Raw genomic sequence first — 16542 nt, 5'->3', positions numbered from 1 at the left:
CGTTTCTTTCAATGGCCCTGATCTTTCCTTAGGATTAGCTGAAATATGGCAAGATTGTGCAAATTTCTTGTGGGATCCTTGAAGTGCCAGCAGATTTTAGGACCAACCCCACATAAGTGGGATGATTCATCATTGTCAGCGGTTTATCCCTCTTTAAGACCTTCTTTCCATGCAAATTGAAGTCTTTGTTTTTGCACATGGCTGTCTTCCTCATCCCATCCCGAAACCCATATCAAAACATTGCAACTCCGATGATCTCAAAAGCCTCCCCCACGAAGAAAACTGGAAACGAAATGTACGAAATCAGTGCCATCAGATGTCAGCGAATGTCGCTCTGTTTTCTGTTTGTTAACTTCTCGATTTCATGGCTGCGATTGCAGCGACCCCTGGTCCTGGACGTGCACTGGAACTCACCCTCGGGCAGGTGGATTCCGTCAATGGCCCAATCCGAAGGCCCAATCTCGCCAAATGCGCCAAACAAGTGTCACAGCTGACCGAGGCCGAGCCCAAGCCGAGCAACCGGGAGCAGGAGTGCGGCACAATCCCAATACTTGTGGGAATGTCTCCAGCCAACTTTCTCACGATGCACATGCACCGACTGCCGACCGACACCGACCCATCGGAGCACCGGCTGTTTGCCGCTTCCCTGGCTCTGGGTGGTGCTATTCCACTCGTGGTGGTTGCTGCGGTGGTTGCTTCTGCTAAGTGTAACGCAATGTCGCGCCAAAGAGGAAATGAGGTCTGTGTGACTGTGCGCCAAAAGGGAAGAGCCTGCACTGGAAGAATATTCCACCAAAGGTGATCATCATCATTATCGTTAACGATAAATAAATAAATAAAATAAATATAAATGGTGCTCCCTGGGATATAGAAAATAACAGTTTAAATTTTTCCTGAAAGAAAATAAGTCTCTAAATAAAAAATTAATTTTGTAAAGACCTATAAACTAATATAATATATTAAATATTATAACAATATTATTATTCACTTGAAAGATAATTTTTATCTTAACAAAACTATCTTCATTTTCGATAGTAATCCATTGAAAACTATAAAGGTATAGATCATTCATATATATTTTTTCTTTTAAGAAACATAATTTTAAGGATATTTTGTCAGAGTACAAACTTTATTTTACAAGCCATTTTCCCTCAGTGTCCCTGCACGCACACAGGCAGAACCCTCACCCATGTGCAACAATGGCATCGCCTCGACGAGATTGGCTCTTTGGCTTAAGTGAGGACGGCACGCATGGGGCACGGCTCTCTTTTCCCGAGCGGAGTGGGAACCAGGGAGCCCTGTCTAGGGAGCGGGACGAGTGGCACGGATGGCTGGCAGGCAGGTCGAGGTCAGGGCGACGCCGTTGTTGTGTCGTGTGTGCGTGTGGTGCGCTGCTGGTGGTGGTGGTTGATTGCTCCGGCTCTCGTCTTTCCTCGGCTCTGGCTCTTTTCTTGCGCCTCACCTCCGACCCTTCGTCTTCTTCTTCTTTTGGCTGTTGCGCCGGCGCACGGCAACAGCACGAGGAAGAGAGACGCCAAGAGAGCCAAGATCCGAAGAACGTGTTATTGGACCCTAGTCAGTACACTGAAAATATTTTTATTGGCGGTTGTATTATTTCCTAGTAAGAAGAACTTTTAAGATACAAACAAATCCATTCCCTTTTTATACGTTGTTATTTTTAAAGAAGTTTATTCTGGTAGTTAGTCTTATCAATAGAGAACTGTTAAACTAGAAATACTAAGCTATATTTAAAGGATGTTCTAGTTCCTCAGTAGGAAAAATCTATAGTATACTTTTTAGCGACCTCATGGGACAAGATTTTTTAAAGTTTTTATCACACTTATGATCAATCTTAAATATTTCAAATGTATTAATCCCTTAAAGAAATGTTATTATCTCAAAACATTTAAATGCTGAATTTTTTATTTATATAGGTTATCATTGTATTACAGTGGAAAACTCTGTATTTTTTTCGTAAATGTTTTTGCCCCCCCACTATTTTTTCTCAGTGCAAAAGAGAGAGCAGAAGCGGCTTCCGCCCGATCCAATTTTTTTGAAGTTGCACACGTGCAGCGCCGAGGGAATCTTGCCACAAGCAGAGAGTGACCCGATTGATGCTTCGTGGTGATCGTGATCGTCGCAGTGATCACTGTGCGTGGTGGCAGTTAGGGGAGGATTTCGATTTCGCTTTCGCAAGTGTACGGCACCGGCTGTGTGGCAGCTACAAAAAGGATCAGCTTACCTTGCGGCAAGATCATTTCTCAAGTGACTACCGTGCAGTGCGGAGCGGCAGCAGCGACATCGCAACCTGGCAACCTCGCAACTTTATTTACAAACAACTAGAATCTCTTCAAACACAATGGCCGTGCAGGGTCAGAGATTTATGACCAAGACGCAGCACTACCGCAAGGTGACCAAGCCTCTGCTGGAGCGCAAGAGACGCGCCCGGATGAACCTGTATCTGGATGAGCTGAAGGATCTCATCGTGGACACAATGGATGCGCAGGGCGAGCAGGTCAGCAAGCTGGAGAAGGCGGACATTCTGGAGCTTACAGTCAACTATCTGAAGGCGCAGCAGCAGCAACGGGTAGCCAATCCGCAATCTTCGCCTGTCGCCACCCAGGTTAACCTGGACAAATTCCGGGCCGGATACACCCAGGCCGCCTACGAGGTCTCCCACATATTCTCCACCGTGCCCGGCCTGGATCTCAAGTTCGGCACCCACCTGATGAAGCAGTTGGGACACCAGCTCAAGGATATCAAGCAGGAGGAGCCCTATCCCTACATGGCAGAGGAACCCGTCAATCTGGCCGATCAGAAGCGCTCCAAGTCGCCACAGGAAGAGGATATACCCCATGGCGAGGATGTCTGGCGTCCCTGGTGAAATGGGCATCCCGAATTCACGCAACCAATTGACATTGATAGCTTTACTACTTATGTAGTTTCATTTAGAAACGATCCAAGTTTTCCAAGGTCTAGTGTAAACATTTGCCTCAGAATCGTATTTAGTTGGTAGTTGATTTGATATGATGTGATGTTCCTGTGATAGTTGTTAAGTTCGTATTTTGTATTTCGTATCTGATCTCCCCTAGGCTTAATGATTCATGTATTTAATTGATTGTAATTTATTGGATCATCTCAACAAAGAGCTTCCCCACCGAGCTTCCACTTAGTTTCATTCAGGAAACACATTTTTTATGCTTTAAATTCACATTTCTGCTTTACAACATTTAATATAAGCCAAGAATACTTGAATAATAAAAAGAACATAAACTGAAATTTTAAGAGTCTTAAATTGTTTGGGGTATTAAGAATCGAGGGTTGGAATAATCTACTGGTTACTTTTTTAGGCCTTTTTAGTGGGAATGCCATAACTGAAGTCAAGATTTCAGTAATATAACCGGGAGTCTTATTGTCAAATGATCTTTATTACGGCTACTGGTTTTCCAATATGCTTTAAATGTTTGCTCTATAATACTTCTGTGATTAGAAGTACTAAAGTTTGCAAACCTACCGTATCTGTAAGATGAGTTTCGTATAACCGTGTTTGTGTTATAGAATTTCAACAAATGAAAATTAGTGCATATTTCAAATCATTTTTCAAATGTTTATAAAAATTAAAATTCAAATTCAAAATACACATCGAACCGTCCAAACTTTTGTTCCTATATATGAAATGTTTTTTAGGTATTCTTAAAAGGTTATAATATCCGAAAAGACAACAAGTTTTTAAAATAGACGATTAGCTAAGGATTTTCTTATTAGTATATATTTTACTAAACATTATCTTGGCCCTTAACTTTTTTAACCCACTCAGTGTACCAAAAGATACCCTAGTTCAGCTTATGCTTTATCTCCTTCATAGATTCCCATTGACTCCACCCACTTCGAAGACCCCACTCGTGTTTCAAATCCCCGGCATGCACCACCCATCCATCCATTACAAGAATCCTGGAACGCGAGCAACTTACAGCCGAAAGTGTGTCCACCGCGAGCCACACGCGATGCGAGCAGCGCTCCAGGATCACCACGGCTGGCCCCTGTTACAAGGAGGGAGAGGACTGCAGAGGTCCTGCCGGGTCAGGGGGATCGCTGCATCGCCGAAGTCGAACACACATTAAGCACACTCGACGCACACGAGCAGCGTTCCCACAGGCTCATAACGGCCGACCAACAAGTGCAGGATGCCTTCGTCCTTGTCTGCGCACCTTCCTCTGTCGCCGAACACGAACCCGATCCCATTTGGAATGCCAACGGTAAACAGGAAGTCGTCGAGGAATCGCAACGCCTTGTCCTAGCCCCATCCCCCGGCGGAGGTCCTCGCTATCGTGGGAACCCCGAGAGGATCCCTACCCCGATGAGATGGCATAAAGCAGGCAGTTCATTATCCTTAGCCCCCCGCCCCTGTCCCTGGCCCTGCCATAGTCAAATCATAACACACAAATCTAGAAGCGGCAGCTGTTCGCCCTGCAAATTCCCATAGCCATGCTCGGCTGCCTCTGCTTTTTGCGGGCAGGTGAGCGAGGCGATGTGAGAAACCGGGCAGGAAAGTGTTTCCCACGATCCTGCCAGCGATCCTGCTCCCTGGCCCTCGCTTGATAAGGGTGCCGGGGCCACAATAAGAAGTCGCCCGAACAATAAGGAGCGGTCTCAAGAAGCGGAAGGGTCTGCACATGAGTATATGGGTATGAACCAACCCTCATTCCAGCACACGATGCGTGTCGCCATCCCTCTTGCTCCCGTTCCTCCTCGAAATGCCAGCACACACGATCCCATTTGGGGGTTGTTTCTGGCCGACCGGCTATATAAGGCCGGGTCCCGAAGGTCCGACAACACACAACGTCTTCGAGCGTCAGAGCAGCCACAGCTCAAAAGAACTCAGCCTATAGTACACCAAAAAGAAAAACAGAAAACCCAAAATGTCGTCGCTACAAATGTCCGAGATGTCCAAGACCTATCAGTACCGCAAGGTGATGAAGCCCATGCTGGAGAGGAAGCGTCGCGCCAGGATCAACAAGTGCCTGGACGAGCTGAAGGATCTGATGGTGGCCACTCTGGAGTCCGAGGGCGAGCATGTAACCCGGCTGGAGAAGGCCGACATCCTGGAGCTGACCGTCACCCACTTGCAGAAGATGAAGCAGCAGCGCCAGCACAAACGCGCTTCCGGCGACGAGAGCTTGACCCCGGCCGAGGGATTCCGTTCCGGCTACATTCATGCCGTGAACGAGGTCTCCCGCTCCCTGTCCCAGCTGCCCGGCATGAACGTCAGCCTGGGCACCCAGCTGATGACCCACCTGGGTCAGCGCCTCAACCAGATCCAGCCTGCCGAGAAGGCCCCTCTGCCCATCACCGCGCCACTCTCCGTGCAGATCGCCACCCGGGACGCCTACTCCGTGCCCATCTCGCCGGTCTCCAGCTTCGCCGGCAGCCCCAACTCCAACGCCAGCTCGGCGGTCAGCCACTCCCTGCTGACCACCATCGATGTGACCAAGATGGAGGACGACAGCGAGGACGAGGAGAACGTCTGGCGTCCCTGGTAGAGGAGTACCCACAGTACGCCCTCCACAAGAAAAGAACCCAGGAGAGATTATAGAAAGTAAAAGTCTTCCGAGTCGCTGGAATCCCCCAGTTCCGACTCCCAACCTAGTTTTAAGCCAACACCCTACCATACCACACCACACACACAAAGCTTTAGAAGAGGACGCGCAGTTCATGTGATAACTAAATACATAATAAATTATATAGCTAAAATTGAAAGATCACGACTTTTTCTGACACTATTCCAGTGAGTAATCATGCAAATTGCTGAGACACTCCCCGTAGCCAAACGGTTCCCTATAATCTGCGGTCTAGAACGGAAATGCTAGCTCCTCTGTTTGCCCAGCATTTGTAACGAACTCTTCGATCGCCCCACGCCACGGCACAAACAAAAGAAAGCGAAAACAATGCCAAGGCCGAAACAAGAAGAATTAAGAAGAACCCAAAGTCGGGGCTACCGATGGGTATGGGCTTGGACCATACCTATAGGGCTGGACCTTTGAACACGTGTGCGGACAATAAGCGAGGGTAACACAAAAAATTAGAGTCTTATCTCAGTGTGTCTAATCGAGTTACGGCAATGTCGCTCGGCGTTGCAAGAAAATAAATGGGCCCAGAGCCGGGGTGGAACTGCTTACGAGTATCCCAAAAAAGGGATCGAGTCATCATTCATCCCGCATCCATCCCGACTCCGCTTTGTTCGCTCCTCTTTGTGCTCCTCGCCGAGATTCTCCCTGGCCACTCGGCTAGAAAATCGTGTGCACAATGGTCAAGGTAAGCCATGGGCACATAATTGCTTCGGATCAGGTAAATGAGTGCCTTGCCCTAGGGCAACTTTAAGATGGAGGAGCCCCCGCCCGGGACAGGATATCGTTTTTTGTTTCTTTTTTATGGGTTCTGCTTAGGGCCTTTTCGGTTCTTTTTTCATTTGGGTTTCGATCTTTCGTTTTTTTTCCCATTTTTTTTTGATTTGACTGACCCAGCATCATTTGGTTATCTGTGTGCCAAGACCAGTAGCGGATCCCCAGACGCCTCTGTCTTTAAAATCGGCGGAGGGCAGCGTTGACGAGGGAATAGTCAACGAGATCGGTATCTCAGGATCGCCCGGGGACTAGCCAAGGCCAGGGCTGCAAGGGTGTAATAAATTCAAGGGAACCAAATTTATAGAGATTTTTCAGTTGATTAAAAATCTGTTGACTTGTTAAGCCGAATGGGATTATCTTAAGATCACCTTTATCAACAGTGTTTTTACTTAATTTTACATTTCCGTCCTATTAGTGCTAGCAATTATTTATGGAAATGATTTAAAAACGGGGACTTGCAATATAAGCTTCTTTGTTTTGAAGATTTTTTATCGTAAAGGGACCATACGTTTTGTAGTTGAAAGGCTCTTTACAATATCTCTCGTCTAATAACCTATGCACCCATTTAACTGAGCAATTACAAATGCAATGATATCCCAGTGATCTTTCACTTATAACGTTCCTAGATTCCATTAATCATTGACTGGTGATCACCCCAAGGTCGTATCCCAAAAAGTTTCAATGCCACTTCCACCCCAAGCCAACTTTTTACCCTTGAAACAAGCAACACTCCTCAAGAGCCATGCAAAGTCTCAGCCCTCAGTCCCTGTCCATCCCCAGATGATCCGATCAGGCGACATAACCCTCGCGTTGACAATAAGAGGAGCAACACCAACCCGGCCAGAGCCAGTTACGCTCGGTTATAAGTACCTCACAATGGGGCAATAAGAAAAGTACGACCAGGGGAATCGCACCCGAAATGCCAAAAGGAAATGCTGGCACAAAAGATACTTAATCTTATAGGTAAACCCGATGAATGATGAACGAATGGCGGCGACGTAACCGAACCCCCGATCCAGCAATCCGGCGATCGAGCTCGAACGCAAGCCCAAGTCATTAAAAACTACAATACACAAACTGCATACGAATCACTCGAACGCGGACTGAGGCCCAAAGAAAGGGTCCCTTCAGAGGCAGGGGCAGGGGACAGTACCGAGGACCGAAGACCGGGGACCGTGGCCAGAAAAAAAGAAATATCAGAAGCGAAGATCGTGAGAAAATGGTTTGGAACGTGGTTCTCACACGATCGACACACCTGCCCTTTTTGTATGTGTGTGTGTGTGTGCTGGGCCTCCGCCGTCTGTGTGCTCTACGAATTCAAGATACAAGACCACTTACGGGCAAGATCACGACCGACTCGAGCTGCGGCTATGGGTACGGGCAGGGGCAGGGGTTCGACTGCGGCTATAAGGCTGTGGATCGACATGAAAGAGAAAAGCAGCGTGCGGTAAGTGTGTCTCAGGCGAATCCCCAGCTCAGCCTCGACTCTTGTGCATTGGCCAACATCCAACATTGTAATGACTGTGGACACACGATCGTTAAGAGCGCGCCGTGTGATCTGCCAAGGGGGTTCCCGGGGCTTCCAGGGGGCTGGAGTTCGGGCTCGGCGCATGCGTCGCTGTTTTGTTGAACGAACTCAATTTAGTTGGTTTATGGCCAAAAGGCGAGAGCGAGCGGGACGCACGCGGAGATCGCTTGTGGAGATCGGAGTGGGAGATGGCCGTTTGGGAGTTGGGCCGCTTCGACCGATGGACCAAGCGATGCAGCGATGGAGCGCTGGAGAGGCACCCAACCACACTTATATGGTGTGCTATTGACTCTGTAATATCTTTAATATGGGATGTTGTTACACTACATTGGCACACGCTCTGGCTGCCACTGGACAAGCTGCCCACAGGTTGTGTTTGTATGGGATCGCATGGGAATGGATGAGGTGAGGCACGAGTGCCGACTCCAGCCCAGTGCCAGGGCATCCTCCATCCAGTCCGGTTTGCCGCCGCCTCTCCTTTATTAAGTGGTGGTCTTGCGCTCACTTTAATATGGCTGCATTAGGCCCGGGCGGCGTGCGGAGTATTATGACTGAAGTAGGTGGCCGGACCCGCGGTGCTCGGGATGCTATGTGGGGGCCCACCGACACACAGAGGTCACGTGATGGATGACGTGTGGGCTCTACTGTACCTCCTGTCACGGCTGTGAAATGGGTTGGGTTGGCCCAAGGCACGGAAAGAGATCATGGGATATTTAGCAACAATAAATAATTACAGAAAAATTATTGTTCAATAATTATTATATAGGTAATTTTATAAAACACATATATTAAAAAAAAAGTATATTAATTTTAAACAGAATATTTCAAAGATTTTATGAGTTATCTTTCAATTGTTTGAAAAAATCCTATCATTTTACATTTATATTTATGAAATATTTGATTTTCCAATTATGATTCACTGATAATATTTTATATTTTGCTCACTCGGATATTAGTAGATATGATATATGTATGAGCCCCTTCAGTCACCAAAGATCACACTCATTAAGCTCTCAGGGATGACGCACGTTTCGGCCGAAACAAAAGGCCAGGCCGCAGACAGGTTCAATGGGAACCCCTCTAGATCGGTTTCCCAAACGAAGCCATGTCCCCCGGCTATGGCCTAGGCGGCCCCACTCAGTCAATCCCAAGCCGACCGAACCGATTGCCTTCCAACTGGTCCATCGCGAAATAGATCACCCGAATCAGGGGACTACCGTTGAGCCCTATAAATAGCCGTTTTGTGGCCCAAAACAACGCAGAGAAGCGCTGGGGGCACCGTCTCGATGCCAAAGTTACGTGACTAATCACATTTGCTGAAGATTAACAGCAATCAGCGGCGGCTTGAACGGTGCCAGACTCGAGACGAGCCGGCAAGTAGTCATCATCGTAGTTGTCGCTGGCCGGCAGACAAAGGCGCTCGGACCGGGGTTCCGTAATCGAACCGCACTCCGAGGCCCAGACCCCTGCCCCGCCGGAGTCTTGGGACTTAAGTGCCGAGACGGCCGCGGTCGCGGGCTTAATTTGCAATGTCTGGCCGCCGGTCCGCGCATGTGCCGAGCGGTCAAGCGCAGTTGGGGCTGTCAAAGCCTGGGCAAAAAACGTATCTGAAACAGAGAAAAAACCAAAACACAATGACCACAATGCCGAGCCATTGACAGCGGAGCCGCGGTTCTCACACTCGACGGGCCTCATAATAAACGACGTTTCCTAGAACTGACTTTTGCTTTATTTTATTGTTTAATTGCGACAGCGCGACAGCGCCGGCGCAAAAGTTCCCGCAGATATGGCATACGTATGTGCAGCATACCCCTCGGAGCCCCGCCTGCCCAGGGAACTCGAATTCTCGGGGCATAATGAGGCCAGCTCAGAGAGTCCGCGTCCGCGTCCGCGTCCGAGACCGAGTGTGGGAAAATATTCAGCGACTTCCGGCTGTGCGCTCTGCGATTCGGTTCGCCACGGAGTTTATCTTTGATTCGCCTCTTGGCTGAGGGGCTTTTGTTTAGTGCTTTGCGCTCGGACGCCTACTAAGTGTCTGGGAAGTGTGAGTAATCTACTAGAAATGATAATGCAGAGGTTCTTGGGTTGGAATTTCATTTATTTTCATTTTCAGTTCTATTCAGGTTGGTTTTTCTACATTTCCAATGGGTGAGCAATCTCTATAGCCGGGAACTGAGGCTCTGCTAGAGATGGGTGACCCTGCGCGGGCCTGCTGGAGGAGCTAGTCCTGGGCAGCGTTTGAGGGGCTCCACAGTCTTCGGTGCGGTTTCCATTCCAGCACCTTTTGGGGCGTCGATTTGTAGTGGCCTTCCGCTTGAAGGCGATCCAGGTGAAGATCCGCTGGGGTCCAGGGCTCACCAGGGCCGCCACATGGGGCCGGAGGCGCTGGAGCTGGCCTCGCTGGGCGCCGGGCTGCAGGCTCCGCTCTCCAGGCTGCCGCACTCCGAGGGCGGTGGGGTGACCATGGCCTGATCCTCCTGGGCAGCCTGGAGGGGCACTCCGATGGGCAGCGAGGGAACCACCACTTGCAGGTAGTTGAGGCGATGGCCCAGGTGACTCATCAGCTGGGTGCCGAGGTCCACACTCACGCCGGGCACGGCGGCCAGGGTCTTGGACACCTCGTTGGCGGCATGCACGTAGCCCGCCCGGAAGCTTTCGGCAATGCTGAGCTTGGGATCTTGAGGGCCCGCCGGGCTGGCAGCGGAGACACTGGACAGACGCAGCTGCTTCTGGGCGCGCAGCTTCTTCATGTGCTCCACGGTGAGCTCCAGGATGTCGGCCTTCTCCAGCCGCGTGATGTGCTCGCCCTCCTGCGTGAGGCACTCGACCATGATGTCCTTCAGCTCGTCCAGGCACTTGTTGATCCTGGCGCGGCGCTTCCGCTCCAGCATGGGCTTCATCACCTTGCGGTACTGATAGGTCTTGGACATCTCCATCTCCAGAACCATTTTCGATGAGACTCTCCTTGTGTAGTTGGTGGCGTTGACTGAGGTGAAGTAGACTCGCGTAATCCACAGTCGCAGAGATACTACTAGGCGGGGGACTACTACTCTGTGTGCACGCAACGAAGTCGGAGCTTTGAATGAGTCGGCTGGCTGTGGGACCGGCTTTATATAGCCTCTGCCCGGCGAGATGCGAGCCGTGAGTGCGAGCGGGACACTCGTTTTGCCTCGTGCGCGGCCTGCTGCTGTTGCCAGCGGTGGTTTCAGATGGCTCGGTGGTTCGCAGAGCCCGTGGTGGTGGTGGTGGTGGTGGTGGCTTCTGTTTTTTTGTACACTTTGGTACGGCCCGGCCTGGCCTGGTATATGTGAGGGCAATAAAATGACTTGAGCGGGCTGCGCCTTCTCCCTCTCTCTGTGCATCCTACTCACTCCATCCCCCGGCTATGTATGTGTTGTGATTGTTATACCGTGGGAAACTGTTTCGCAGCCGATTTCCACGACGACGACGGCTGGCCTGACTTCTTCTGATTGTGCATGCTTGGGGTCTTGTACGATCCCTCGTCCGTCCCTCGGCCGGAGTCTTTCTGGGACGGACGGACGGACGGACTGACGGACCGACCGCCTTTAAGAGGTCTGTGCGACTTGGGATCCCAGATACGATGCGAGGCGAGCACATGCCTTCCATCCATAACAAGATGTTTGCATTTCAATTCATTTGTATGGTCGCTCCATGCCGGAGTCGGGGACGGAGTCGGGGTCCGGTCTTTTGGGCCTCAATTCGGTGCGGTTCAAGTCTTGCCATGTGCCTTCACCCTTTTGCTGTGGCTGTTGCTCTCGCTGTTGCTGTTGCTTTTGCAGTCAGTAGCTTATGGCACGCTGATAATTGTGGAATCGTCATCGGGGACTGCGACTGCGACTGGGACTGGGAGTGGGCTACAGCCGTCGTCTCGGGGTTTCTGGGTTTTTTGTTAGCGCTTTATGGATCATTGATTGGATCGTGGTAGTCGTGGGTTTCGTGGGACGAGCATTACGCTTTTCGTTTACATGATTATTCTTGATTGTCGGTTGGGGATTGGGTTCGGGATTGGGCTCGGGTTTGGGATTGGGATTGGGATCCCCATCCAGCGCGGTGCTATCTTGGGTCGTCGCTCGCTTCTATTTGTAGACAATTACCATCTCGACTCGGGAACCCGGCGATCTGCGATCTTGGCCACTTGGGAACCGATCGAAATCGACGTGTGCGCGAAAGTCGGTTACAATCGTACGGCTGTTGCCAGCACACGCTACGAATGCGATGTATATTTAGCACATTCGGTGTTTATTTTTAGCGCTAAACCGTATCTCATGGCCGTGATTCATCGGCCCGGGATGCTAGATCCCCATCCGCCGGCAAGTGATACATCCGAGACAGCTGACACATCAGCTCGCTCGGCCAAAGCTCAGGTTTCACCATATTTAATTAGAAGTGCCGTGCCGGCGACGATGACGATCGCTGATCGTTGGAAGTGACACGAGCCCGGCTCATTGGCACACAAATAAGACGCTACAAAGGCCAGCTACCCAGTGCATGAAAGGCACACTCAAACGAGACAAATTAAGACTGCCCCTCGACGCATCCGAAATGAGCTACAGTTAGCCGAAACAAAACAGCAGCGGCGATAAACGGGCCAACACAATCAGTTAGCATTAACAACTTATCTAACCGACGCGTTTTGTATCTTTTGACCGCTGGACCGGGACACTAAACTGTGGATGGCACAAAGCCGAATGCTCCGGAAGTGGCTAATTGGATTTTATGGGTCGCCAGGATTTTATGGGTGGTAAATGCACTTTTGGGGTGGGTTAGCCATAATGCTTTTGCAATGTCCCATTGAAGATAATCTCCTATTGGATTATAGGGAAAAGGTGCTATAAAAATATTAATCAACTTTGAAAATACCACGTTATTAGCGGTTAAAGCAATCCTTAATGTAGCTTTCATATAATAGCCATCCATTTATAATATTTGCCTTGCTTTTGTAATATTTTTTTTTATATAACAAACCATTTTGCAATAAGTATCTGTAATTATCTTGTTAAATATCTAGGTTGGTTTATTTATAAATATTGCTTAACCTATTAGTTAATAGAGTTCTGGTATTCCGGATACCATATAACATAGCACTATTTATTACCAAGCTTATTAAAATGAATTGACTTAACCACCTTATAAATAAACTATTTATAAGGGGCTTTGGGATACATTTTAAATATTCAAATTTAGTGCAAGATCCAATTCCCCTGTAAAGACTACACTAAATGCCTAAGCATGCTCCCGAATGTTTTTCCCAGCCTAACAAGTTCTGAACAACCTTCGTAATTCGTATCATTAATGCCAATTGCAGCAATTAGGAAAATCAGTGGGCAGGCACGTGCCCTCAATAGATTAAATCAAGCCTGGCCTCATGATTCCAAATGCAAAAACCCAGTCTGCTGGTTCGCCAAGAACCCAAATTCCCAATGACATTATCAGGAGCGTCACAAGGAAGTGACGGCCAACGTGAGTCACTCGTGAAATTTCACCAGACTCTGCAATGCCCGACGGGGTGTAGCGCATGTGCCCAAGTCGCTTAAGACTGGCCTTATACACCCAATCACCCGAAGAAACAAACACACGTACCTAAAAACGTATATATGTATAAAGTATCTCGAAAGACCTCATTTCTCTCGCTTTATTATTTCTCTTGCTGGCTTTTTTGTTAAACCATTTTTATTTTTTTATCGATGGCATACGCACGCGCGAATTTCAGTGCCCCCGCGGAGTCGGGCGATCGCCCAGAGGGGGCGGAGCGGTACAGGGGGCGGGGCACGAGAGCGTGCAAAACTTGGGAACCCGAGACCGGAGACCGGAGGCCGGAGATCGGAGACCCGGAGCAACAACAGCAGTGTGTGTATGGCCATAGCGTGTTGTTGAATTAATTTATATCCAACAGTGCGCTTTCAACTTTATTGCGCCGCGAAAAGCAGCCAGCCAAGTCAACAGTCGTCGGTGGGTCCCCCCGCCGCGGGAAGACCCCCTGCGCCAGACCCCTCGAGAGCCCCCCGCAAACCCACAGATACACCAGCTCACAGATACGCCGCACACCAGCGCAACGCCAGACCGTGGGAAACAAACTCGTGCCAGTCGTTTCATTGCTGTCAAATAATATCTTGATGGGGATCAACTTGAAAAGATTGGTTGGGGCTTGGGCCCGAGCTCGGTCCGCCGTCGGTCCGGGCCCCCCTGCCCCGCTCCGCCGGTCCGCCGCCTCTGACGGTTGCCGCTGTTTAGGATGCGGTCGACGCTTTTGTTTTTTTACCCAGCTCTCTCATTTTCTCATTTTTTTCGTATTTTTCAGATCTCTTTTTTAATGCTTTACACATTTGTTCGTCATAGCCGAGCGTTAAGTATGTGTGTCCATGTGTGCACTCAGAAAAAGGGGTTATAGGTCGCGGTTTTTTAACTTGAGATTATAGGGATTTCAAATATGACTAATACTACGAGTTTAGATACAAGGAAAGACGTATATCTTTAGGATGTTTCCTAGATCCGGTCTCTATCTATGCTAATCTCATACCAATATTTATTATAGCCCTTTATCATATTACACCATTTCAAGTGAATGGTTTATTAAGTTCAATTCCAGAATTAAAGAAGTTCATACTTTATATTTAATATCTTTAAAACTTTAATCCTAATGATTACCATTCTTTTTCCACCTTATATCATCATATAGAAAATCGTATTGCAAGATCATTTTTAGATAAGGATTTAATCGAGTTCCGATTTTATGAACAATCAAAGATAACTGGAAATCGGGTATACCATTATTTTTAAGATTTAACTTAGATTGAAATTTATAATATTATTTTTTAGCCATTTCATTATCTTAAAAAGAAACCTTTTCGAGTGTACCTTTGCTGGCATTGGCATCCCTCGTGGTGTATGGAAAGATCCAAAAAGCCAGAAACCAGTTTGCCATCCGCCAAAGCCAGTGGACTCCGCTCTGTGGCTGCTGGGATGCCGACACATACTCCGCTCGGAGATCACATAAAAGACCCGGCACACCTCCTACTGCAGTCTCGGAGCCCCCTGCGCCTCCGCCCCCGATCCCCTGCTGAACCTCCTCGCCCCCCACTTAACCACCGGGTTGTGAATGGCTCCTCCGCCTGCTTTTATGCACTGTTTGTTGTGTATACACGGTCGGGCACTTGGCACGTTGCCCATTATCTCAAACTCAAACTGGAACTGAGGCTGAAGCTGAGGCTGAGGCTGTGGCTGTGGCTTTTATTTTTTGTAAAAATTTCGAGTGCATATATCATATTACCACCACCAGCAGGCAGAGATGCATCATCATCGTGGTCCCGGCCTCCGCCAAGTGTAAACTGTCAATGGCCCCTTGACAGGAGGCCCCCAGATTGTGGGATCGATCCCCCCAAAAGACTCCCACTTTGCCACTTGGATCTTCGGTTTTTCCCTTCCTTTCCCATAAACACCACTGTCAGCTAGTCTTGGCAGGGGGTGCAATCTGAACGATCCATTAGTGGCACTGATAAAAAGACAACGAACCATTAAACAGGATCCCCATCCCCCGGCCACTAAAACGTATCTTCAAGTACGCGTTCGTATCTCGCCCTCAGCTCGCTTCGCACACACTTTCTCCCTGCGCCCTGTCGAGGGCACAACTCCTATGCTATCTGCCCGAAAGAAACCCTCCCTATCGCTCCACACTTTCAGCACACTTGGGCCGCAAGAAAGGGAATTAATTAAAATATCTATAAGATTGCCGGCTCACCCCTGGGGAGTGTTTCCAAAATCGAAGACAAGTGGCAGGACCGTATTTTATTGGTGGTGGTTTCGAGCCCTGTGGGAAAGTTGGAAATCGGAATCAAAACACCATGACAAGTGATTCGAGATGCCTATACAAACAGCAGATATGCAACCCCAAGTTCTGTTATTCTCCCTTTCATACGTGCCTTTATCCATTTGAAACCAGAACCAGGACGCAGAAATGTGTGGGAATGCGTGGGAAAGGTCCTGGGGACTCGGTGAGTTTCGAAAACCCAGAAAGGGTCCCCTATCCCCTGGGCCTGTATGTTGATTGCCCATTAGGAATACAATTTGCAACTCCTTTTCCATGATGTGATCCTGGGCTTCCTTCGGTGTCGTGAGAAATTTTACCAAGGAACACCTGCCCCGTGTCGGTGTGTCCTGGTTTGCCAGAGTGTTGGTGATTTTTTCAGCTCCTCTCGGGGATTTCTCGGGGCACTTGAATACGTTTCCGAAAATTTTGAGGCCAACGAAAAATTGTTTCCCACACTCGTCGGACAGTTGCAGTTTCTGTAGGGGTTTGTTTCCTTCGGATGGTGCACTTCTTCTCCTCTACCTGCTCCCGAAGCCGAGCTGAAACTTCCCCCGGCTCCTGGCGAGCGTCGTATTTCAGGTTCTCCGCCCCGATTATCGTCGGTCTTTGAGGGCGAGGGTCTCTGGCCTCCCGTCTCCCGTCTCCCGTCCCGGTCTCTGTTTGTATTCCCCTCCCGTTCTGCGGTGCGTGTCTGCGCCAGGGGTCCGTGCGCCCCTCTCTTTCCCTCGAGCGCACAGGAAATGCACTTCGGCTATAAAAGCCGTCCGTTTGCCGGTTGGGAAATCATT

The 16542-nt window shown here is 49.0% G+C and overlaps 4 protein-coding genes across 4 annotated transcripts; 2 read left to right on the top strand and 2 right to left on the bottom strand.

The window, feature by feature from the left end:
* Nucleotides 1–8: 8 nt before the first annotated feature.
* On the bottom strand, nucleotides 9–1576 carry LOC108025021 (uncharacterized; the record flags this gene model as incomplete). Its single annotated transcript, XM_017095277.3, is given in 4 exon segments — nucleotides 9–38; nucleotides 415–609; nucleotides 611–776; nucleotides 1188–1576. Coding segments are annotated over 4 exon segments (780 nt in total), but the record flags the coding sequence as incomplete, so codon positions are not given.
* A 493-nt stretch (nucleotides 1577–2069) lies between these two features.
* On the top strand, nucleotides 2070–3279 carry LOC108025134 (enhancer of split mdelta protein). The gene has a single exon (XM_017095406.3). The coding sequence runs from the start codon at nucleotides 2360–2362 to the stop codon at nucleotides 2882–2884; it is 525 nt and encodes a 174-aa protein (XP_016950895.1). The 5' UTR covers nucleotides 2070–2359; the 3' UTR covers nucleotides 2885–3279.
* Nucleotides 3280–4845: 1566 nt separating this feature from the next.
* Nucleotides 4846–5757, top strand: LOC108025110 (enhancer of split mgamma protein). Its single transcript, XM_017095375.3, has one exon. It carries the CDS (start codon nucleotides 4920–4922, stop codon nucleotides 5538–5540), a length of 621 nt encoding a protein of 206 aa, XP_016950864.1. The 5' UTR covers nucleotides 4846–4919; the 3' UTR covers nucleotides 5541–5757.
* A 4249-nt stretch (nucleotides 5758–10006) lies between these two features.
* LOC108025056 (enhancer of split mbeta protein) lies at nucleotides 10007–11027 on the bottom strand. The gene has a single exon (XM_017095312.3). The coding sequence runs from the start codon at nucleotides 10875–10877 to the stop codon at nucleotides 10284–10286; it is 594 nt and encodes a 197-aa protein (XP_016950801.1). The 5' UTR covers nucleotides 10878–11027; the 3' UTR covers nucleotides 10007–10283.
* Nucleotides 11028–16542: the final 5515 nt, after the last annotated feature.

This window comes from Drosophila biarmipes, chromosome 3R (assembly GCF_025231255.1).
Source record: "Drosophila biarmipes strain raj3 chromosome 3R, RU_DBia_V1.1, whole genome shotgun sequence".
Lineage (NCBI taxonomy): Eukaryota > Metazoa > Arthropoda > Insecta > Diptera > Drosophilidae > Drosophila > Drosophila biarmipes.
The sequence above is the reverse complement of the archived record's forward strand: the minus strand, read 5'-3'. Positions and strand labels throughout refer to the sequence as shown.